This window comes from Aquarana catesbeiana, linkage group LG11, assembly GCF_042186555.1.
Source record: "Aquarana catesbeiana isolate 2022-GZ linkage group LG11, ASM4218655v1, whole genome shotgun sequence".
Classification (NCBI taxonomy): domain Eukaryota; kingdom Metazoa; phylum Chordata; class Amphibia; order Anura; family Ranidae; genus Aquarana; species Aquarana catesbeiana.
In genome coordinates, this window is record NC_133334.1 from 108,254,505 (window position 1) to 108,280,330 (window position 25,826).

Sequence of the window (25,826 nt, forward strand, 5' to 3'; positions counted from 1 at the left end):
CGGGTGGTAACCACAGACGCAAGCGGCAAAGGATGGGGGGCACATCTGGGTTCCCTTCTAGCACAGGGCACCTGGGGGGAAGACGAACTAAAAAGGTCGTCCAATTGCAAGGAGCTGAGGGCATTTGGGCTAGCACTCAGATTTTTCAAAAAAGAGCTCCAGGGCCACCACACTCAGGTGCGGTCGGACAACTCATCTGCTGTGGCCTATGTACACAAACAGGGTGGCACGAGAAGCGGAGTCCTATTGGTCTTAGTATCAGACATTCTGAACTGGGCCGAGATCAACACTCTCTTACTCTCAGCAGTCTTCCTGAGAGGAGAGAAAAAAAATGTGATAGCGGACTTTCTCAGCCGAACGAAGCTGAGAGAGGGCGACTGGATCCTCAACCAGGAGGTTTTCAATCTCATCTCAGAGAAGTGGGTGTGACAGACCTAGCCGGGAGAGAGACTTTTGGAGGGGACTGTATGCTAGCCTCTTGCCGATCGATCGTGGGCCCTTGCATTTGGGGTAACGGTGCTCTTTGTGAGCTGTATGCCTGGGGGACCCTTGAGGTGGTATTACTGTGGATTCAGGTCCTGGTCCCCCAGGACACACAGACTCTGGGGACCCTGGATTTGCCATATTGGAATAGTGGCTGATTCATAATGCTGGGACAGATACTTTTAGGAGATGCTGATGTAAATTCCAGCACCTGTCTGTCTGTTGTCTGATAAAATGTGTATTGTAAATAAGATGTAAATTCCAGCACCTGTCTGTCTGTTGTCTGATAAAATGTGTATTGTAAATAAGTCTATAGTATGGGATCTAAGAGTCATTAGATCCCCATTGTTGTTTGTGTTAATTAACTCTGCTATTGTGTGAAGAAGAGTCTATGTTGATTGTGATAATGTTGATTGGATTTTCTGAACTACAAGACGGCCAGTCTGGCCTAAAAGTCATGTCTGAGTCATCTAGGCTGTCTAAAGGGATTAGTTAATTAGCTCATGTTAATTAGGTTAATTAGGTTACAGCTGTATTGTTAGAGTAATATGAGCAGGAGGTCTGCACCTCCACTTTTAGTGTATAAAAGCCTGTATTTTGCAATAAAGTGAGATTCCTGTTTGAACTTACATACAGCCTGCCTGGTGTTTGTTCTGAGCTATCACAACTGGGTTAGAACGGCACAGAGCTGTAGTTCTAATCCCGGAACATTGTATGACCGAACAATCAGATGTTGTGATCTGCAGTCTGATTTTATAGCAGCAGAGGAGTGTCGGGAGAGTGGAACTGAGCGAGCAAGGGGCTCATTACAGTGGGGCCCTCCAGAAGTGGATCTGTTTGCGTCAAAAAACAATGCGAAAGCCCCCTGTTTTTTCTCCCTAAACAGAGAGGAAGGACCTCGGGGGGTAGATGCATTGACCCAAAACTGGCATTTCAAAACCTGCGGAACCTGAGGAAGTTTCAGATGGAAAGCAGGTGCCTGATTCTTGTGGCACCACATTGGCCAAAGAGGGCATGGTTCTCAGTACTCAAGCAACTTGCAGTCGAACCTCCCTTATTCCTACCACCTTGGGAGGATCTCCTCTCACAGAGCCCAGTCCTCTGTCCGCAAGTACACCAATGGAAGTTAGCGGCCTGGCTACTGAGGAGGGTACAGGAAGATCTAAGGGATTTTCTGAAAAATTAATCTCCACCCTCAACAGCAGGAAAAAGGAAACACGCCAGATCTATAAAAGGGTCTGGTTACGTTTCAATGAATGGTGCGTAGAAGGCTCCTTTTTGGTACACAGTCCCACAGCTGTGTTGGAATTTCTACAGTGCGGGGCAGACAAGGGTTTATCCATAAGTACCCTCAAAGGGCAGGTGTCAGCACTCAGTGCTTATTTAGAAAAGCATCTGGCCACCAACCCGTGGGTGGTCAGATTCTTTAGGGCTCTTTCTAGGCAGAGACCAGTTCAAGGCCCTTCTTTTCCCAAGTGGGACCTATCCTTAGTCTTACAGAGTCTAACGGGAACCCCCTTTGAACCTTTAGAAGGATGTTTACTAAAGGATCTTAGGTTAAAAACAGTTTTTTTTAGTAGCAGTGACAACTGCCAGGGGAGTCAGTGAGATTGATCCTTATCTGTCAGACCTCCTTTTTGTGTTATTTTCCCAGATCGTATCGTTTTCAAAACCTATCCGGCATTTTTGCCTAAAGTGGCTTCTGGATTCCACAGAAGTCAGGAGGTAGTTTTACCCTCATTTTGTCCCAACCCCTCAGGGGAAAGGGAATTAAAATTTCATTTTTTGGACGTAATGAGATGCATCCTACAGTACCTATATCTGGCCAAAACATTAAGAAAGTCAGACTCTTTATATGTTTTATTTTATGGGGCCAGAAAGGGATACAGAGCGTCTCGACGCACTATTGCCAGATGGCTCAGAGCAACCATTGGTCAGGCCTATGCAGTAGTAGGGAAAGAAATTCCAAAGGGTATAAAGGCACACTCTACCAGAGCCATGGCAGCTTCTCAGGCAGAAAGAGCTGGAGCAACGCCAGAACAAATATGCAGGGCAGCAACATGGTCCAGCTGTTCCACTTTCGTAAAGCATTACAGAGTGGACCTGGTGTCGGCAGGTGAGCAAGCCTTTGGGCAAAAGGTGTTGCAAGCTGTAGTCCCACCCTAACTGCTAAGTGCTCGTTCATCCTCTCATAGTGGCTGTCCTGAAAGACAAAAGGGGAAAATTAAAGTTACGCTTACCGGTAACGTCTTTTCCAGTAGTCTTTCAGGACAGCCCTAGTTACCCACCCGAAAATTTGGGGGGTCTTATAAAAGACCAGAATGCAGCATGATAATGATATGTGATAGTATGTTATTAATGTGTTCTTGTGTCTCTCCAGCTAGCCGGAGGTGATCTTGTAATAAACTGAGGTCTGGCAGGGGGAAGTAAGAATTTATGGGCTGGCGCAGTGTTTCCTAGAGGAAGAGGAGGAGACTATCTCTCATAGTGGCTGTCCTGAAAGACTACTGGAAAAGACGTTACCGGTAAGCGTAACTTAATTTTTTCCCACAAATAGAGCTTTCTTTTGGTGGTATTTGATCATCGCTGAGGTTTTTATTTTTTGCGCTATAAACAAAAACAGAGCGACAATTTTGAAAAAAAACACAATATTTTGTACTTTTTGCTATAATAAATATCCCCATTTTTTTTTTTTTTTTTTTTAAAGCAAATTTTTTCTCAGTTTAGGCCGATATGTATTCTTCTACATATTTTTGGTATTAAAAATTGGAATAAGCGTATATTGATTGGTTTGCGCAAAAGTTATAGCATCTACAAAATAGGAGATAGATTTATAGCATTTGAATTTTTTTTACTAGTAATGGCGGTGATCTGCGATTTTTATCGGGACTGCGACATTATGGTGGACACATCGGACAATTATGACACATTTTTGGGACCATTGGCATTAATACAGAGATCAATGCTATAAAAATGCATTGATTACTGTAAAAATGTCACTGGCAGTGAAGGGGTTAACACTAGGGGGCGATCAAGGGGTTAATTGTGTTCCTTAGTGTGTGTACTAACTGAAGGGGGGAGGGGACTGACTAGGGGAGATGACAGATCGCTGTTCATACTTTGTATGAACAGACGACCTGTCACTTCTCCCCTCAGAGAACTGGGATCTCTGTGTTTACACACAGAGATCCCGGTTCTCACCGTGTTACGTGTCATCGAGACTGCCGGGCACTCGCATCGGCTCCAGGGGCGAGCTGCGGGCACCCTAGTGGCCGCCTTAAGGAGCGACGTAACATGATGGCAATTCGCCTGCCCGTGCCATTCTGCCACAGTATAACTGCAGTGGCTGGTCGGCAAGCAGTTAACATTTTGTTTTTTATTGTTTATTTTTATTTTACACTTTCCCTTTCATTTATTTTTTGATCACTTTTATTGTACACATTCCTTGTAATAGGAATAGGGCATGACAGGTCCTCTATAAGTCCCCAGATCTCTTCTCTATGCTGGAAAGCCTGAAATAAAAAAATAAAAAATCAATCTCAGGCTTTCCAGTAAAAAAAAAGGCAGTGTTTTCATCTGCCAGCGCCGGAGTGACATCATGTCGCTTCCAGCCTCCGAGGGTCATAGAGCTGGCCGGGGACCATCTGGTCCCTGGCCCGCTCTATGGTAAACCGCTGCAGCCGGCAGATTCATTCTCCGGGTTCCCAATCGCACGGGAGAGACTAGATAAGCACTGGAGGGTGGCTGCCGGGGGGGGGGGGGGGGGGTTCCCGCCTCCTGTAAAAGCAATCAAGTGGCTAAACAGTCGCTATGATAGTTTTTAAATTGCAGAGAATTTCTGGCTGAAAAAAAGATACCCAGTAGAAGTGGTTAAGGAATGCTTACTCCCGCCACTCTTCGGGTAGTTGCGCTGACGTCACTAGGCTCTGCCCAATGCATTGCATCACTTGTCACGTGACTTCATCAATGAATACCCTGATGAAGTCCCATGACGAGTACCGCAATGTGTTGGGCAGAGCTGGGTGACCTGTCAGTAATCTTAAAGTGGAACTAAAGCTCAGCTGTAAAAAGCAGCGAGCAGGCACGCTTTTATTGCAGAAGAGACATGTAATAAAATGCTCCTACCTGCCTGGTCACTGTTTTCTCTGGCACTGTAAGCTGAGCAACGCATGTGCAGCTTACAGTGCTTTGCCAGTCTCTGAGTGCCTAGATGACTGGCGCCTGTGCAGGCGCCAATGAAGAGGCCTGAAGACTGGCAACCAGAAGAAGATGCCAGCACTGGTGAGGGTCCGTTGGACAGGTACTAACGCAGTGGCGGCCCGTCCATAAGGGGTGCAGGGGCGCCGCCCTCCTAATCCCTGCTCCCCTAATTTACATGCAGGGTGTCAGACACATAGCTTTCAATGGCATTTCTTATTTCTTTTTTTAAGCACATGATTCGAGCCCGAGGCTCTAATTGTCTTAAAAAAAAGGCGGTCTTGGGGCGCAGAGCACGACCCAGTTGTGTGACAAAAGCAAATTAATATTTGCTATTGTCTTCATGATTCTCCTCCTGGTCAATCAGGAAGCGTGTCCTGAGACCCGATTGGACGGGAGGAGAAGCAATGACCCCAGAGCTAGGAGTAGCTGGAGCGAGGAGCAGCAGCCCTCCTCGAATCCTTGTCATCTGCCTCCTAAGGTAAGGAGTACTCTGATCGCCGCCTACCCGTCTGTCTCCCGTGGGGGGGGGATCGCCACTTTCCCGTCCGTCTTCTGTGGGGGGGGGGATCGCCACCTTCCCTTCCGTCTTCTGTGGGGGGGATTGCCACCTTCCCATTCATCTCCCGTGGGGGGGGGAGATCATCACCTTCTTGTCCATCTCCCATGAGGGGGGGTTGGAGTTGGTTTGCCCCCCCCCCCTCAAAATATTGAGCACCAACCGCGTCTGTACTAACCCTATTAGTGCCAGGTTCATAAGTTGTGACAGACAACGGGAGATTTTACACACACTCCTGGTGGCTGCAACTGGCTCTCAACTAGAGGCAATCAGGCAACTGGGCAGCCACCCAATCACTTCCAAACACACCCCGTGTGTGCACCCCTGCCATACATCCCGGGCTCTGTGCACCCACGACTGCACCCGGGACTGGCATAGCTGGTGCCACCAGGTAGAGGGGAGGGAGCTCAGTGGATATGCATCCACTTTCCTCCCCTTTATGCTGACCCACAAACGCCATGTCACTTCTGGGTCCCTGCGGCAGTTTCCCCAGCCTGTTTAACCAGGGACAAATCTAATGCAGTGTGAGAGCTGTAGGTGTGTCTCTGTGTAAATACAGGAAGTGAACAGGCAGCAGCTTCAGCTTCCCACAGTTAAAATGGCTGCAGCCAGACTCAGTGGAGGGAGATTTCTGCAGCATATATGGCAAGTACAGAATCACAGTATATATAAAATAATATGCAAAGTGGTTGGAGGGAAGCTTTAGAATAGCAAAGATGTTTTTATTACAAACTGTGTGAGCAGACTGCAGTTCCTCTTTAAATCTCCCTCCTAAGGAAATCACTGTACCGCCTCTTCAATGCAACAATCTTTATTGACAATACATTGTAGGGGGGGTGGGGGGTTCCAACACGCATGCGTGCAGAGGAGCGGTGTTGAGACTTCCACACATGAAGAAGCAGGGGATGCCGGGCTCCGGGGCGCCCACTGACCGGCTCACTAAACCCAGCTGTCTGATCGTGTGCAGCGCTGTGAGCGGAGGTGAGGAGGGAGGGGCGGTGGTCATGTGACCGTGTGTGTGTATATAGAGAGGGCTGTGTCATGTGACTGATGGTCTGTACGGTCTCACCTGGCCTGTGTATAGGAGGCGGTGGGGGGTGTGGCCTGCGTTCAGGGAATGTCATCATCATCATCATCATCATCACACCTTATCAATGCATTATAAACGTCCACACAAAGTGCTCATTGGTAACACCTCCATCCTAGAAGTGTGCTTATAGGGCTCAATGAAGGGAAAAGCAACAGGTTGGAGTCTCTCCTGTACTAGAATGGAAGGGCCAGTGAGCCAGGTGTAAAGTCTGAGAGTCAAACACAGGACTCAGCAGGATCTTCAATGCAGAATAGACATGCACTGCCTCTTCTGCTATCCATCACCCTACCTGTCTTCCGTGTACACCTACCTGTCTTCCGTGTACACCTACCTGTCTTCCGTGTACACCTACCTGTCTTCTGTGTACACCTACCTGTCTTCTGTGTACACCTACCTGTCTTCCGTGTACACCTACCTGTCTTCCGTGTACACCTACCTGTCTTCCGTGTACACCTACCTGTCTTCCGTGTACACCTGCCATGCACAGCTCAGTTTCCATTTTTGCAGTGGCTGTCATTTATGAAATTAAATAGGATTGGTCCCAGCACAGAACCCTGGGGGACCCCACTAACCACCCCTGACCATTCCGAGTACTCCCCATTTATCACCACCCTCTGAACTCGCCCTTGTAGCCAGTTTTCAATCCATGTACTCACCCTATGGTCCATGCCAATGGTCCTTACTTTGTACAGTAAATGTTTATGGGGAACTGTTTCAAATGTTTTTGCAAAATCCAGATACACCACGTCTACGGGCCTCCCCTTATCTAGATGACAACTCACCTCCTCATAGAAGGCTGGTAGATTGGTTTGGCAAGAACGATTCTTCATGAATCCATCCTGATTACTGCTAATGATACCGTTCTCATTACTAAAATCCTGTATATAATCATCCCCTCCAAGAGCTTGCATACTATTGATGTTAGGCTAACTGGTTGGTAATTCCCAGGGATGTAATGTTGAAGCGGAAGCAAGTAAATGAGTCCTAATAGTCATGTTCTGATCTGCTGGATCCCAACTGAAATTATGGGCCATGTGATCCTATCCTAGTGATAAAAATTCTAAATTTTGGCCATATAGTATTTAACCCCTTAATAGCCAGTCTGTAATTTCCCCTCATTACCAGGACATTGTTTAGATTTCAGCACTGTGATAGTTTGAATGACAATTGGTTATGTATTACTGTATTTCTTATTTTTCTCGTTTTTTTGATAATTAGAACTTTCTTTTGGTGGTGTTTAACCACTTCAGCCCTGGAAGGTTTACTCCCCTTCATGACCAGGCCATTTTTTTCAATACGACACTGCGTTACTTTAACTGACAATTGCGCGGTCGTGCGATTCTGTACCCAAATAAAAAGTATGCCCTTTTTTCCCCAGAAATAGAGCTTTCTTTCGGTGGTATTTGATCACCTCTATGGTTTATTTTTTTCGATATAAACAAAAAAAGACTGCCAATTTTATATCTTTTACTTTGTGCTGTAAAACATATCCAATAAAAAAAAATGTAAAAAATCAAATTTCTTCATCAATTTAGGCCAATATGTATTCTGCTACATATTTTGGTAAAAAAAAAAATCCCAAAAAGCACATATTGATTGGTTTGCGCAAAAGTTATAGCGTCTACAAACTATGGCATCGTTTTATGGAATTAAATTTTTTGTTTTTTACTACTAATGGCGGTGATCAGAAATTTTTTTTGTGGGATTGCGGCGGACAAATCGAACACCTAACTGACACTTTTGACACTTTTTTTGGCACCAGTGACACTAATACAGTGATCAGTGCTAAAAAAAATGCACTGTCACTGTACTAATGACACTGGCTGGGAAGGAGTTAACATCATTGACGATCAAAGGGTTAATTGTGCTCCTAGGGAGTGCTTTCTAACTGTGTGGGGAGATGCTTTGATTGGAGGAAGACAGAGATTCGTGTTTCTACTCAGAAACACAAGATCTCCATCTTCTCTCACAGAAGAGTGGTCTGTCTTGTATACGTTTCCCACAAATAGAGCTTTCTTTTGGTGGTATTTGGTATTTGATGTTTTTTTTTTACTTTTTGTTAAAAAAATTTAAAAAAACAACATTTAAAAAAAAAAATACAAAACCGTTTTATATTTTGTTAATACATTTTGCAAACAGGTAAATTTTCTCCTTCATTGATGTACGCTGATGAGGCTGCACTGATGGGCACCGATAGGCTGCATTGATGGGCACTGATAAAGCGGCACTGATGGGCACTAATAGGTGGCATTGGTGGGTACTGATGGTTGGCACTGAAGGGCATTGAAAGGTGGCACTGATAGGTGGCACTTATAGCTGGCACTGATAGGCACTGATGGGTGGCAGTGATGGGTACTGATCGTCACTGGTAGGTGGCACTGATTGGCACCACTGGTGGGCATTGATAGGTGGCACTGATTGCTGGCACATATGTACTGGTGGGCACTGATTCGTGGCACTGGCAGGTGGTACTGGTGGGCACATATGAGGTGGCTTCGCCTCCTCCTCTTCGGGACCGATGTCCCTTCAACAGAAGCCGGTGATCGGCTTTTTTTTCTCCTCGCGCTGACAGCGTGAGAAGTAAAAAAAAAAAAAGATTACTTTTATTCTGTTTACATCACGTGATCAGCTGTGATTGGCTGACAGCTGATCACATGGTAAGCGGCCGGGATCGGCCCCTTACTCCAATCTGTGATCATCTGAGTCTCATTGACTCGGTGATCACAGCGAGTGGTGCACGCTCTGCAGGAGGTGCACGGGGAGCGTGCAAAGGGGAGGACGTCTATTGACGGCCTCTCGGCAAAGCAAATCCATGCTATAGCCGCCATTCGGCTATAGCTTGGATCTGAAGGGGTTAAACTTTCAGACCTCAAAACATAGCAATCCTAATGTGATATCTGACCACACTGAGATCTTAGTGCCAAAGACCACTGATCAGCTACAAAGAGGAAGCCATATTGGACGCATTAGCTACTCAGCAAAAAGCTGCGCTTTTTGCTGAGTAGCTCTTGTGCTCTAGGGCTTGTTCACACCATATCCATTGAGTTGCATTTTTCTGCACATCACCACGTATGTATGGTCTGAACAAACTCCTATGCCCAGTACACATGGAAGACATCGGCCGGTTCAAAAAAAAAAACGGCCCACGGGTTTTACTGTCCTCCCTCTCAATGCAATCCCATTTTCAGGCCCCTGTTGTTTCTTTATTTTCACTACAGAGATTACTTCAGTCTCACTGAGGAGTTGTCACTAAAGTATATGGACTAGTACAGACCCTTTGCAGCTATAACAGCTTCAGCTCTTCTGGGAAGGCTGTCTACAAGGTTTAGGAGTGTGTCTATGGGAATGTTTGACCATTCTTCCAGAAGCGCATTTGTGAGGTTAGGCACTGATGTTGGACGAGATGGCCTGGTTTGCAGTCTCCACTCTAATTAATTCCAAAGGTGTTCTATCTGGTTGAGGTCAGGCCAGTCAAGTTCCTCCACCCCAAACTTGCTCATCCATGTCTTTATGGACCTTGCTTTTTGCACTGGTCCAAATCATTTGGTGGAGGGGGGATTATGGTGTGGGGTTGTTTTTCAGGGGTTGGGCTTGACCACTTAGTTCCAGTGAAGGGAGCTCTTAAGGCATCAGCATACCAAGACATTTTGGGCAATTTAATGCTCCAAACTTTGTGGGAACAATTTGGGGATGGCCCCTTCCTTTTCCAACATGACTGCGCACCAGTGTACAAAGCAAGGTCCATAAAAACATGGATCAGCGAGTTTGGGGTGGAGGAAATTGACTGGCCTGCACAGAGTCCTGACCTCACCCCAATAGAACACCTTTGAGATGAATTAGAGCAGAGACTGCGAGCCAGGCCTTCTCGTCCACACTGGTGCCTGATCTCACAAAAGTGCTTTTAGAAGAATGGCCAAACATTCCCATAGACACACTCCTAAACCTTGTGGACAGCCTTCCCAGAAGAGTTGATGCTGTAGGGGAAGGAATCTTCAACAATGTTTGTTAAAATCCTTGCAATGTACATACAGTGGATATAAAAAGTCTACACACCCCTGTTAAAATGTCAGGTTTCTGTGATGTAAAAAAATGAGACAAAGATAAATCATTTCAAAACTTTTTTCACCTTTAATGTGACTTATAAACTGTACAACTCAGTTCAACAACAAACTGAAATCTTTTAGTTGGAGGAAAGTAAAAATAAAATAATATGGTTGCATAAGTGTGCACACCCTTAAACGAATATTTTATTGAAGCACCTTTTGATTTTATTACAGCAATCAGTCTACTTTTTGGGTATGAGTCTATCAGCATGGCACATGACTTTGCAATATTTGCCCACTCTTCTTTGAAAAAACACTCCAAATCCGTCAGATTGCGAGGGCGCCTCCGCACAGCCCTCTTCAGATCACCCCACAGATTTTCAGTCGGATTCAGGTCTGGGCTCTGGCTGGGCCATTCCAAAACTTGAATCTTCTTCTGGTGAAGCCATTCCTTTGTTGATTTGGATGTATTCTTTGGGTCGTTGTTATGCTGAAAAATGAAGTTCCTCTTCAGGTTCAGCATTCTAGCAGAAGCCTGAAGGTTTTGTGCCAATATTGACTGGTATTGAGAACTGTTCATAATCCCCTCTACCTTGACTAAGGCCCCTGTTCCAGCTGAAGAAAAATAGCCCCAAAGCATGATGCTGCCACCACCATGCTTCACTGTAGGTATGGTGTTATTTTGGTGATGTGCAGTGTTTTTGCTCCCAGCATATCTTTTGGAATTATGGCCAAAAAAGTTCAACCTTGGTTTCATTAGACCATAACACATTTTCCCCGCGTGCTTTTGGGAGACTTCAGATGTGTTTTTGCAAAATTTAGCCGGGCTTGGATGTTTTTCTTTGTAAGAAATTGGAATAATGGTTTAGGGATATGATGTGATAAGCAATATTTTGCAGTCTGCCAGCATCCTAAATATAGCTGCACACAAACCGACATGCACACTGTGCATAGTCCCCTTAGGGACATTGAAGGCAGAACCACATGTAAAGTAGTATCATTAAAAAATATATTTTATTTAGGAAAAATCAGATATAAAAAACATCAGATAAAAAGGAGGAAACATGGTCCTCATATATGACATTGCAGTCATATAGAAAAGATGAAGACCCAACATGTTTCGGACCTGTAGTCCTTCCTCAGGAGTAGTTGAGGGTAATTGAGACTTCTAAAATATAGACATATATTAATCATTAATTACATAGGAATATATCATTACTTTGTTTTCCATATGCATGACCAAAATTCTGAGTATATATTAGTAGGAACTGCTGTTATACTTACAAAACTATATCATAACATCAACAACAGTGTACAAAAAATCAGATTGTATCCTTAGATTGGCTGTGCGATGGTACCCCTGACCGACATGTAGTGGGGCGCAGTGTGCAGAGAAGCGTGCGTTCACAAGGACCCAAATGGGGCAGAATATGTCCCTATGACGCCAGCAGTGGTGGTGCGTCCATTAAGGATTCACCGGCATCACCCCCTCTCTCCAGTGTATGAACTACTTTGAAGTCGCACATATATAAATGGTTATCATAAGAAAACATGGGGAACGACTTTATGTCCAGAGTTGCATGACAAGTCACACAAGTGTGTATGGAGCCTTAAGGCGACAGTTTAAAAGTAAAAATAAATAATAAATAGGACCCTCATCCCCCCATGCAAAGGCAAACGTACATGTCAGTCTTGCACGCACACAAACATCGATCGTCCTACACATGGGAGGTATCACCGAGAATGTCAGATCATGGGCAGTAATTCTAGCACTAGACCTCTTGTGTAAATCTAAAGTGGTAACCTGTAAAGGCTCCGCCTATGGATAGTAAAATTTACGCTGCTTGTTTCTGTTGCACGGGCATGCACAATTTTATCTATTTACTGGGCAAAACATTGTCTTATATATTTTATCAAAAATTGGGTTATGTATTGTTTATTTTGTGCATTCAAATTCCAAAAAAGTGTATTTTTGCCCAAAAAATTGTGTTTGAAAAACTGCTTTTCAAATACCGTATGACATAAAATATTGCAAAACTCACCATTTTATTCTCTAGGGCCTCTGCTTTAAAAAAAAAAATGATAATGTTTCAGGGGTTATAACTAATTTTTTAGTAAACAAATACTGATTTGAACAAAAGTGTCAGAAAAGGGCCTGGAGGTCAAGTGGTTAAAAAACATCCCCCCCCCCCCCTCCTAAAACCTTAGTATTAGTTTGGTGGATGGATTCTGCTTTTGTGGACATGGTCAAAACATTTATTTTAGAGCTGCTTAGCTTGGTTTTGGTTTTCTGTTCTTCCATGTAACATACAGGTAGAACCGGAGTGTTAATTCTTTATATCTCCTAAAATGTGTATAATTACTGTACTACTGTAGGTCATGGGTGTTGGGTGATGTGCCCCAAAGTCTTATGCCACGTACACACGAGCGGAATGCACGACAGAAAAAGTCATTCGGGAGCTTTTCATCGTATATTCCGATCGTGTGTGTGCCTCATCGGACTTTTTACATCGAAAATTATGACGGACCTAGAAAGAGAACATGTTCTAAATGTTTCCGACGGAACCAATTCGGGAAACCCGCTTGTCTGTATATTGTTCCGACGTACCAAGAACGACGCATGCTCTGAACCAAGTACGAGACAGAAGCTATTGGCTATTGAACTTCCTTTTTCTAGTCCCGTCGTACGTGTTGTACGTCACCGTGTTCTTGACGGTGTGATCGTGTGTATGCAAGACAGTTTCAGTGGAACTCCGTCGGAAAAACCTTCAGAGTTTATTCCAACGGGAAAACCAGTTGTGTGTACAGGGCATTACTGATACTTATAGTTCCATAACATCTACACTGCAGCAGGGTAAATGTCTTGGGCTTTTACATCAGTGAATAATTGCTTTCTGAAGGCTGAATGTGATTAATAAACATAACAGTGAAAGTTGTGTAGTGTCTCATTTTTAATGAAAATGTTTCTTTTAATTATTTTCTTGAAGGTGTTTCAGCGCAGTCCTTTCTTCAGACATTCACTCTAGCAAGCTCAGCATTCAATCTTCAAGTGGCCTCTCCTGGGGTGAGTGGACAGCTATAATGGATGACACCACATGCGTTTTTTCATGCTTTTTGCAGAAATGCAGGACATTTTTTTAACATGGGTTCCTATGGAACACGTTCCCATTAATCAATTTTTGTGGTTCAATTGAGAAGCTGCAGAAAAGCATGTAGTGTTTTTTTTTTTTTTTTTTTACCGCTATTTAGCTGCAATTTGCATTTTGCATTTTTAAATCTGCTCAACAACAAATTTTCAAGGAAAAAAAAGATAAAAAACGTAAAATGCAAATCATTGCAAAAAAATACCTGTGGAAAGCACTGCAGAAACGTTTTGAGGCATTCCCATTGACTTATGATGGAAGGTGCGTCTATGATGTGCTTTTGAACAGCACACCAAAGAGGGAGCATGCAGGACTTTTCAAAATGCAGCACAGCAATGTGAACATTGTGTACAGCATGAATAATTTTCATGCACTTTTGTAGCACCGTCTGGTATTTCAGCTTGGCTGACACGAGGGGAGTCACTCCGGCGGCCGTCGGGCTGGCTCACCATAGGTGCCATGACAGCGTGACGCTGGAGGGGATCTGGGGGACGTGCTGGGCTCGGATCAGCAGTCTTCATCTGTCCACAGCCCATGTTCCAGCCCAACTTGTTTAGCCTCCATATTGATGTCTTGCAGTTTCCCCTTCTGTCTCACTCCATTTCCCTACCAGGTAACTCACCTTTATTCACATATGGACCTTGATTCACTCCAGCCTGATTCTTGGAGATCTCATGCTCACTTTTGCTTCTATTCACATATTTCCTCCATGGTTTTTCTTTTTCTCACCTTTTTTATTTTGGTCTTTTTGGGACCACCATTGGCTGGTTACACTTTCTATACTCTTATCCTTCTAGCACGGCTATGGGTCCTATTCACCTATACCTAGATACACTTACATGGTCATATAGCATTTTTAATTCTTATTTCATGTCACATTTTTTAGAATACCCAATTACTATAACACCACATACTCACATCTTATGGGGTATTGCGGCCCTGTGCCTGGCTTCTCCTTCTGGATCCTTCTCCTCAGCTCCCGGGCGAGACATTTTTGACCGGTCCTCTTGGTGCACGCCACCATGTGGTCCAGCCCATACGTGAGTATCTTTAGGCACAGCCAGCCAACTTTCCATATTTTCAAATTTTTTATGTTAGTTGACATAGTAGACTACAATGGTCACTTATTTCTTTCTTTTTTAGAACATGGATGCATGGCTCTTGATGAGTGGAAACAGCCCACAAAACGCGTCAAGCCTATTTTGACGCAAGCAGTGTATACTGATACTTTTTATGGTTTTATCCAGTCATGTTTCCATTGGACTATGTCCTATCCAATGTTTAGTATGCATACCTTTTATTGTTATGTGCCATGCAATTTACATTTTGCTTGATGTATTGCGACAATTGCACCATGCTTTTTTTGTTTAATTATGATATGTCAATTAATGATTCAGTAATGAACAAATAAATGTATTGTTATTACTCATATGATATGTTGAGTCTTACCACATACCTCATTTAATGTCCCAAACCTTCCCCCTTTTATGTTGCTTATAGCACAGGGATGGAGGCGTGAACCTTCCCTTACGTCTCATTCAAAGTCCCATACATTTCCCCCCCTTTTTTTCGGAAAGGTAGATTTATCGTGACGGCAAGAGTTCACCAGTGTGAAGATACCTTAAAACCCAACTCTGAGCAAAACATTTTTTCCCATGCAGTGGGGCTGTGCCCATACTGGATGGGTTATCTGCTTGTTTTGTCTAGGTGTGAAACACAGAGCTTACATCCCTGGCCAAACGTTTTGAGAATAACACAAATAATTTCACAATGTCTGCTGCTTCAGTGTTTTAAGATCTTTTTGTCAGATGTCACTATGGTATACTGAAGTATAATTACAAGCATTTCATAAGTGTCAAAGTGCTTTTATTGACAATGACATTAAAGTGGTTGTTAAACCACTCTAACCTATATACACCATCAGCACTGCCTCCTATTGTAGTATCTCTGTGTGTGATTCATGAAAATAAATGCTGTAAATACCTAATTTCACAGCCGAGATTGCAATCACATGACTGGCCAGCTTTCTCCTTTCCTCTTCTGAGAGATACAGCGGGCGGGGCTGAGATTCCCTTGCTGATGTCAGTCTGGAGGGGAGGAGGAGAGAGCTGGCTGGTCATGTGATTGCAATCTCGGGTCTTAAATTAGGTATTTTCAGCATTTATATTTATAAATCATTTACAGAGGGGGACACTGCAATAGACGGCATTGCTAATGGTGTATGCAGGTTAGTGTTATGAGGGCAGCAGGAGGGGGGGAGGGGGGGCAGCTCACACACAGAGGGGATCGGGGAAGAGGACACAGGAGCAGAGAGGAGAGCAGATAACAGGCTGCTGATGACAGAGGCGCGTAAACTGACCACGGTGTCTGATCTCAGCAGCTATGATACACCGTGGTCAGTTTACAGAGTGGTGGGGAGAAACCAGGTTTTTTAGGTGTTACAGGGGGCCAAATGACACAGGACAAGCACTGTGTCATATAACATGCTTTGAAGGAGCAGGATCCATTTTTTTTTTAGGGGTTAACAAACGCTTTAAAGTGGTGGTAAACCCTTTACAAACTCTTTTTACTAGAGGTAAGCCTATAATAAGGCTTACCTGTAGCTACCCTGGATATCTCCTAAACCTGCATGGTTTAGGAGATATCCCCTGTATCTGCATGTGCCGACGTCATCAGCACATGCGCACGTACGTGCCATTGCTTCAGTTAGTGTGCCGCTACCGGCGGCTCCCGCGCAGTTCATAATGAGCTAGTATGCTATGCATACAACAGGAACAGGGGGTGGGACTTTATATGAGATGCACGGCAACATGCAACTCCATCTCTACTTATATAGAATAGGACGATTTTGGAACTTTACATGAGGCATGAATTCAAGGCTAGCAAGCAGTAATTGTAAAACAATAGGTTTTGTTTTAACAGCCGTAAACAACACAATGTATTAGTAGTAATATCATACATAATTTCATGGACAAGCATATGTGTAGCAAGACCAGGCAGGCAATCATAAAGCATGTCAACAGTATCAAAATTAATTACATATCATAGTAAATAAAAAAGTCATTCACATCAGTAAAATCACCTGGAACAGCATGTAGCAAAATATTTTACAGTCTACCGCAGTTAAAAAATTATTATTATTAATTATGAAACATGTAGAGCCAAATTGTAGGGCATGTAGCATCAGTGTATTCCCGATGCGTTTCGTGGGATGTATGCCCACTCTTCAGGGGCGGTTGCTGCATGTAACTATAATAAGACATATAATTAATATAACCATTGTCTTATGATTGCCCCAGGGAAAGAGAGATACTGATTATGGAGGGCAAGTAAAAAGTATACAGAGGGATTTTACTTGAGACAATGGTTATGGTTATATTAATTAGGATGTTCTTTATTTGTGGCTGTGTTCTTAGGCAAAATTGTGAGTGAACCCACTCCCTTGGCTGAGAAACAACCCCACACATGAATGGTCTCAGAATGCTTTACTGTTGGCATGACACAGGACTCATGGTGGCGCTCACCTTTTCTTCGCCAGACAAGGTATTTTCCAGATGCCCCAAACAATCGGAAAGGGGATTCATCAGAGAAAATGAACTTGCCTCAGTCCTCAGCAGTCCAATCCCTGTACCTTTTACAAAATATCAGTATGTCCCTGATATTTTTCCTGGAGAGAAGTGGCTTCTTTGTTGCCCTTCTTGAAACCAGACCATCCTCCAAAAGTCTTCGCCTCACTGTGCGTACATATGCACTCACACCTGCCATTACTGAGCAAGCTCTGCACTGCTGGTTCCCCGATCGCGCAGCTGAATCAACTGTAGGAGATGGTCCTTGCAGGTAACCATGGTTAGCAGAGAAAGAACATAAGTTTCAAGCACCACCCTCCTTTTAAAGCTTCCAGTCTGTTATTTTAACTCAATCAGCATTACAGATTGATTTCTAGCCTTGTCCTCATCAACACTGACACCTGTGTTAACGAGAGAATCACTGACATGATGTCAGTTGGTCCTTTTGTGGAAGGGCTGAAATGCAGTGGAAATGTTTTTGTTGGAACTAAGTTCATTTTTATGGCAGAGAGGGACTTTGCAATTTATCTGATTACTCTTCATAACATTCTGGGGTATATGCAAATTGCCATTATAAAAACTGAGACAGCAGACTTTGTAAAAATTAATATTTGTGTCATGCTCAAAACTTTTGGCCAGGGCTGTATACTCACCCAATCCTTTGATCCTCCGGAAACGGTGCTCCCTCACGTCCAGCGGTGGACTGTTCCTGACGTCTTCATGTCCAGAGCCGGTCTATGGGTATGATGATGTCAGGAACAGTTCAGTGCATAAGACCGCTGGACCACAGGGGGCGGGAGCCGAAAGCACCAATCTTGCGCTGGGAGGATTTAAGGATTAGGTGAGTATATCTCAGCTCTCTGAACCTCTAGACAAAATCCAGCAGTGCCTGCACTGCATGGGGAAATAACATTGCCTGGCGTTGATCTTTATAAAAGATGTATGTTTTTTCTTTTGGATCCGATTCTATCCCCCGGCGCCTTTTCGCTGAGAGCCGAGCGATCGAACACCACCGATCGCTCAGTTCTCACAGCTCCCCGAGCAGAGCTCTCTGCTCCCCCCCCCCCACACACACACACACGCTCACTGGAGCGCTGGGCTGTAGAGGAGGCAGGAGTAGCCAGCTTAGGCTCTCGGCGGCTCACTGAGAGGCTGAACAGGGATCTGGGCAGATCCCGACTCTATGGTCGTGTTGACGCCCAAGCCTGGCCAAACTCTGTGACGTCAGCAGAGAGCCATGATTAAGGTCTGACGGCCGAAACGAGTTGGCTTTCTTTTTAACTGCTGTTCACATGCAATAATAAAACTATGTTGTAGCTGACTTTCATAGCACCAGCCTTTCTCCTTTTTTGCCTGGACTACATGGAGGTTTATAGAGACTTCATAGGCTGAGTGCTGTGTTCTTGAGGCTCACCAGGCATTGCACAGGAGGTAGTAGCTTGGATGCACCTGTTCCAGTCAGCAGAGAGCAGACTTCAGCCCGCTCTCTGTTGAAAACGGGTCACAGGAGTGCAGAACGGACTGCACTCCTGTGATCCACGGGAGAAGTACAGCCAAACGAGCTTTGGCTGTACTTCTCCTTTAAGATATCTTTTACAAGTGTAATTTCAAACATCATTTTGAGTATTTTTTCAACCCAATTTTGCATTGCACTCTCTATCAGATGGTTTGTACACTGGAATAGTAATTGTTAAGAAATTTTGTTTATTTTTTACTTTTTTTGTTTTTGCTACAGTGTTGCATTGGGCTTATCATTCCTTGGATTTTCACATGGGAATTTGTCTTGGTCTGCCCATTAAAGCGACCTGTTGGTGTTCAAATCATTGTGGCCAGGCCAGCTGAACTGGAGGAATGACACAAAATCTCCCTTTGCATTGGGCCTTATTTTTCCTTTCGGTAGGCTTCCCCAATTCTGTGCAAACAATCTCCAAAGCCTCCAGCTGGCGGTCGCTTGGTGATGTCGTCACATACAATGCAGGACCAATAGCCCCACATTGTAAGTGAGAATGGCCAGGGACTGCCCACAACCTGAAGCGTCAGGGAGAAGAGGTGAACACTGAAGCCTGCCAGTGCAAGGAATGCTAAAAAATACTTTAAGGATAAAATAAAAAATACTATAAGGATTACAGTTTATTCATCTACCCCTAGACTTCATGAGCATTTAATCATTATTTATGGTTATAGTCGCAGGATTGGTAAAGGTTTTCTTGTTGCAGAAAACAAAAGGTGAATATATATGCAACACAATCCTTTATTTCTTCTTATGGCAGGGTTCACACTGGTACGACATGACAGTTGTACCACTTTGGATCCGACTTTGCCCTGGACCTTGAAGTCCGACATGGGTTCGACTTCAATGAACAGGGATCCGACTTTGATCCCCGACAATACCAGACACTGTGTCTGGTATGAATTTTTAGGGGGAACTCCACGCACAATGTAAAAAAAAAAACCAAGCCGCATGCCCTCAACATGGAAGGGGTGGGTGCTTTGGGGCGGGGAGGCCCTGCACCCCCCCACCCCAAAGCACCTTGTTCCCATGTTGATGAGGACAAGGGCCTCTTCCCGACAACCCTGGCCATTGGTTGTCGGGGGGCCTATCGGGATCTGGAAGCCCCCTTTACCAAGATATCCAAGGAATTGAGAATGCCAATCAGCAGTGTTCAAGCTCTAATCAAGAAGTGGAAAATGAGGGGTTCTGTTGAAACCAAACCACGGTCAGGTAGACCAACTAAACTTTCAGCCACACCTGCCAGAAAAATTGTTCAGGATGCAAAGAAAAACGCACAAATAATTTCAGGTGAAATACAGGACTCTGAAAACATGTGGTGTGACTGTTTCAAGATGCACAAAGAGGTGGCAGTTGAAGAAAGATGGGCTTCATGGTCGAGTCGCCAGAAGAAAGCCATTGCTACACAAATGCCACAAAGTATCGGACTTACAATACGCCAAACAGCACAGAGACAAGCCTCAAACCTTCTGGCACAAAGTAATTTGGAGTGATGAGACCAAAATTTAGCTTTTTGGCCACAACCATAAACGCTACATTTGGAGAGGAGTCAACAAGGCCTATGATGAAAGGTACACCATTCCTACTGTGTTTTGGGAATGTGTGAGCTACAAAAGCACAGGAAATTTGGTCAAAATTTATGGCAATATGAATGCAGTATGTTATCAAAAAATACTGGAGGAACATTTGCATTCATCAGCCAGGAAGCTGCGCATGGGAAGTGCTTGGATATTCCAACATGACAATAAACCAAAACACAAGGCCAAGTCGACCTGTCATTGGCTACAGCAGAGTAAAGAGAAGATTCTGGAGTGGCCATCTCAGTCTCCTGACCTCAGTATCATTGAGCCACTCTGGGGAGATCTCAAACGTGCAGTTCATACAAGACAGCCCAAGAATTTACAGGAACTGGAGGCTTTTTGCCAAGAGGAACGGGCAGCTTTACCATGTGAGAAGATAAGGAGCCTCATCCACAAATACCACAAACGACTTCAAGCTGTCATTAATGTTAAAGGGGGCAATACATGGTATTAAGAACTGGGGTTTTTAAACTTTTGATCAGGGTAATTTGGGTAGTTTCTGTTGTGATTATGATTTAAAAAGAGTAAACACAGTTGATTGATAATAAATGGCTTAAGCCAAACACTAACCATGAGTGAAAAAAATTTTTGTATTATCATTCATATTCTCTAAAAAATTGGCCAAGAAATCATAAATTCTGCCAGGGTATGTAAACTTATAAGCACAACTACATATATCTTTTGTGGCCCCAATGAATCCCAGAGCGCTGCTCAGGACTAAGGATGAGCTCAGGCGTGTTATTTGGATATACTGTATTTATCAGCGTTTAACGCGCACAGGCATATAACACACACCTTCACTTTAAGAGGGAAGTTTCAGAAAAAAAATAAAATTTTAAATAAAGAACTGTGAAGCAAAATAAGAGTCAGTGCCCATGTGCAGCCTCACCTTTGCCATTAATGCAGCCTCACCATTGCAATCAATGCAACCTTACCATTGCCATGAATGCAACCTTACCATTGTCTTGAATGCAGCCTTACCATTGTCTTGAATGCAGCCTTACCATTGTCTTGAATGCAGCCTTACCATTGCCTTGAATGCAGCCTTACCATTGCCTTGAATGCAGCCTTACCATTGCCAGGAATGCAGCCTTACCATTGCTATCAGTGCAGCCTGGTCGATGCCCATCTGCAGCTCTGGAGGAGACAGGGAGGGGGGCGGGACGAGCGCCAACAGATTACATACAGGAGAATCTCCTTGTTTACTCGGCGGCCTCTTTAATACAAAGTCCTGCCTCCTATAATAGACAGAACAGTTGTCCAGTGGCAGCCCAGGAGATGGGACTTCCTATTACAGACGCCGCCAGGTAAACAGGAGATTCTCCTGTATGTAATCTGACAGCGCTGGTCCCGCCCCCTCCCTGTCCCCTCAGGGGCAGTGCCAATAAATACGGTTAAATAAGGTATAATCTATATCCAAATTACAGGGGGGGCCCACATTAAACAAATTGCGGCCCGCGGGCCGGACTTTGGACATGCCTGGCTTGAAGCATTGACTATTCATTATCTATGTTTTTGTTCTGTTTTTTTACATGTTGGACTAAGTGGCATGTGTTCAGCCTATTTATATCCTATAGTATTGCCTGCACAGCAGAGATGACCATTTTTTCTGCCGAACTGCCAACAGCATATCCATCCTGGGAAATCTAGCGATATCACCAACTCCACCATGGTCTTCTCAAGGGCACCTGTCTATTAAAATGTAGTGTTTTCGCAAAAGAGGCTGAATATGCCAAAGTTCTTGTTACCCTTAAGGGTTAAAACACCTTGCCTTATTGCAGGCTCCTGTTTTGTATAATGCCTATCCTCCAGTGTTGACTGTTTGACAAGGGTTTTTGTATAGCTGTCTGACTTTATCTAGGTCTGCCTTGGGACTCTTTTTAAGTAAGGGGCGATATTATCTTGAAGACTTGATGAAAATCACCCTTTTTTGTCTCTTTCCAGATATATAGCACATTTTTGCAACCAGAAAAAAAATACTTTCCATTAAATTTTAAAGTGGAGGCTACAAAATTTAAATCACTTGTAATTGCTAAAATTGTAAGACTTCTGTATAGTCACTTAAAACACGTTTAATGTTTTAGTTGTACAATGGAAATAAAGATGCATGGATTTAAAAAAAAAGCCTGCCACCAGATGCAGCTTGTCACCTACCACTGTAAAGCCTGCCACTAAATACAGCTTACTTGTCGCTTGCCATTATAAAGCCTTCCAAGAGATGCAGCTTGTCACTGTAGCCTGCCACCAGATGCAGCATGTCACTTGCCACTGTAGCCTGCCACTAGATGCAGCATGTCACTTGCCACTGTAGCCTGCCACCAGATGCAGCTTGTCAGGGTTTTCTCTGTGCAGTGAGTGACACTTCTCTATGTCTACATATGACTATGCAGCCTCTCCCCAGTGCTACTGCGTCAGCCAGATCAGCAGGGTCCGGCATTCGATTTTCAAAGAGTAGGAAACCTACAATTGGTGCATGAGCAGTTGACAGTAGGGTTCCCTTCCTATGAGAATCTAATGCACCACTGACCTCACAGGAGGCAACCTGGCTCACAGAATCTGGCATGCGAGAGCTGCTAGGTACAGTGGGGACGGAAAGTATTCAGACCCCCTTAAATTTTTCACTCTTTGTTATATTGCAGCCATTTGCTAAAATCATTTAAGTTCATTTTTTCCTCATTAATATACACACAGCACCCCATATTGACAGAAAAACACAGAATTGTTGACATTTTTGCAGATTTATTAAAAAAGAAAAACTGAAATATCACATGGTCCTAAGTATTCAGACCCTTTGCTCAGTATTTAGTAGCACCCTTTTGATCTAATACAGCCATTAGTCTTTTTGAGAAAGATGCAACAAGTTTTTCACACTTGGATTTGGGGATCCTCTGCTATTCCTCCTTGCAGATCCTCTCAAGTTCTGTCAGGTAAACGTTGGTGGACAGCCATTTTTAGGCCTCTCCAGAGATGCTCAATTGGGTTTAAGACAGGGTCATTGCCTTGTTGGAAGGTAAACCTTCGGCCCAGCCTGAGGTCCTGAGCACTCTGGAGAAGGTTTTCATCCAGGATATCCCTGTACTTGGCCACATTCATCTTTCCCTCGATTGCAAGCAGTCGTTCTGTCCCTGCAGCTGAAAAACACCCCCACAGCATGATGCTGCCACCACCATGCTTCACTGTTGGGACTGTATTGGACAGGTGATGAGCAGTGCCTGGTTTTCTCCACACATACCGTTTAGAATTAAGGCCAAAAAGTTCTATCTTGGTCTCATCAGACCAGAGAATCTTATTTCTCACCATCTTGGAGACCTTCAGGTGTTTTTTAGCAAACTCCATGCGGGCTTTCATGTGTCTTGCACTGAGGAGAGGCTTCCATTGGGCCACTCTGCCATAAAGCCCCAACTGGTGGAGGGCTGCAGTGATGGTTGACTTTCTACAACTTTCTCCCATCTCCCAACTGCATCTCTGGAGCTCAGCCACAGTGATCTTTGGGTTCTTCTTTACCTCTCTCACCAAGGCTCTTCTCCCCCAATAGCTCAGTTTGGCCGGACGGCTAGCTCTAGGAAGGGTTCTGGTCGTCCCAAACATCTTCCATTTAAGGATTATGGAGGCCACTGTGCTCTTAGGAACCTTAAGTGCAGCAGAATTTTTTTTTGTAACCTTGGCCAGATCTGTGCCTTGCCACAATTCTGTCTCTGAGCTCTTCAGGCAGTTTGACCTCATGATTCTCATTTGCTCTGACATGCACTGTGAGCTGTAAGGTCTTATATAGACAGGTGTGTGGCTTTCCTAATCAAGTCCAATCAGTATAATCAAACACAGCTGGACTCAAATGAAGGTGTAGAACCATCTCAAGGATGATTAGAAGAAATGGATAGCAAATGAGTTAACTATATGAGTGTCACAGCAAAGGGTCTGAATACTTAGGACCATGTGATATTTCCGTTTTTCTTTTTTAATAAATCTCCAAAAATGTCAACAATTCTGTGTTTTTCTGTCAATATGGGGTGCTGTGTGTACATTAATGAGGAAAAAAATGAACTTAAATGATTTTAGCAAATGGCTGCAATATAACAAAGAGTGAAAAATTTAAGGGGGTCTGAATACTTTCCGTCCCCACTGTAAGCCTCTCTATTCCCGGTGGCTGTACGGCCCAGTGTCTGACAGGTTGGAGACCCCCGCTTTAAACTTCACACAAAATATATATCACCAGATTTTGTCCGTTTTGACTGTCATTATTCTCTGTGACACTTTCCCATTACCACAATGTGTATATACCAATGCTGTTGGTTGGAATTTTGCTGGCATTGTGCACCTGATATGAAGGCTCTGAGCAGGTCACACAGCTAAAAGATGAGTGCTTTTGTTACAGAGGTGGGGAGGGGTGTGTGGGGGTCTTTTTTTTTTAATTTTATCTATGTGTTTTTTTTTTTTTTTTTCAGGCTATAAAGTATGGTAGGATACAGCAGAAGAAATCTATAAAATACTTTGATTTATTCTTGTTATGATTATTTATTATAATTAAAACGTTTTTTCTAAAATGAGGATGCGATTACAATCATCCATAATTGTGATTTCCTTTACAGGGAAAGGCACTGGACTTTTTGGGAATCAATGAATCGGACACAAGATGGTTCCAGGAGTTTCAGTTGAAGCCGTATGCCAACCCAGCAAAACTGGAATCTATAGATGGTTAGAAGTATAATGGGCTGAGATAACTCTATACAATGAATATACACAGAACAGTTTCTGAAAACTGAACCAAGTAAAATATAGCACTTTATTACATTGGAATCTTTGAAAAAATAAAGAGAAAAGAAGCTCAACTGTATTGTTACTGAAACAGATTTTATAAGTCCCCCAATCTTTAGCAGATGTTGTACAAACCATACACAGCCAGTAACATTTCACTGGTAAAGTGGTTATGCAAAGGAAATGGCTCTGAGATGTAAGACATCACTTGTCATTATTTTAAGAGCATTGGCTTGAATCAATACAATAATGGATAAAAGAACATGGCAAGCTTGGCCATTTACTTTTTAATTTTGATATTGCACTGTTAATTTTTAATTGGCTTCAGCAGGGACCGTAATGTAGCACTTGAACATTGGCCAGAAATATTGAAATGAGCCACTAAAAGGCCAACATTTTCCCCCAGTCACAGGCTTTCCTACTTTGTAAACTGTATAAATGTACTCTACCCACTCAGAGCATCTAAATCAGCAGCCGCTAAAAATAAGAAATGATTCAGGTAAGGGATGAACTGATGCGGTTACCAGAAGAGTGCTAAAATGCCCTCCCTCCAAACATGCATAGATATACTATTACAAGGCCCCTTTATCCACCCACACTGGAGTGCAGTTTGCCGCATCCACGCACCATATGTAACATGTGGTGCACTGTGGCTGAGCACACATTGGCTCCTGCATACAGAAGTTTATGAATACCTCCTTCCTAACTTCCTCCTAGGACACCTTATCACTGCACTTTAACAACCAATGCTTTCTGACCAGTATGGGTGAAACCTAAGGGTGGCCATATTGGTAGAATCTCGGCCAGTTCAACAGAAACTGGCCGAGATTCAAAAAATGTATGGGCAGGTTGAATGTACCAAGTTGATCGATCAACTTGGGTACAACAAGCCTGCAGGATTTT

The 25,826-nt window shown here is 43.8% G+C and overlaps 1 protein-coding gene across 2 annotated transcripts in view; it reads left to right on the top strand.

Moving 5' to 3' along the window:
- Nucleotides 1-6,067: 6,067 nt before the first annotated feature.
- GATD1 (glutamine amidotransferase class 1 domain containing 1) overlaps nucleotides 6,068-25,826 on the top strand; it is a 30,200-nt gene continuing 10,441 nt past the window's right edge. Inside the window, exons 1-4 of one of the 2 annotated variants that reach the window (XM_073604851.1) lie at nucleotides 6,191-6,220; nucleotides 13,360-13,436; nucleotides 14,402-14,555; nucleotides 24,758-24,863. In XM_073604851.1, the coding sequence (XP_073460952.1) occupies nucleotides 14,538-14,555; nucleotides 24,758-24,863 (124 nt within the window). In that variant the 5' untranslated portion in view covers nucleotides 6,191-6,220; nucleotides 13,360-13,436; nucleotides 14,402-14,537. Of the gene's footprint in view, nucleotides 6,221-13,359; nucleotides 13,437-14,401; nucleotides 14,556-24,757; nucleotides 24,864-25,826 lie in introns of both variants that reach the window. The other variant, XM_073604850.1, reaches the window with a different exon arrangement.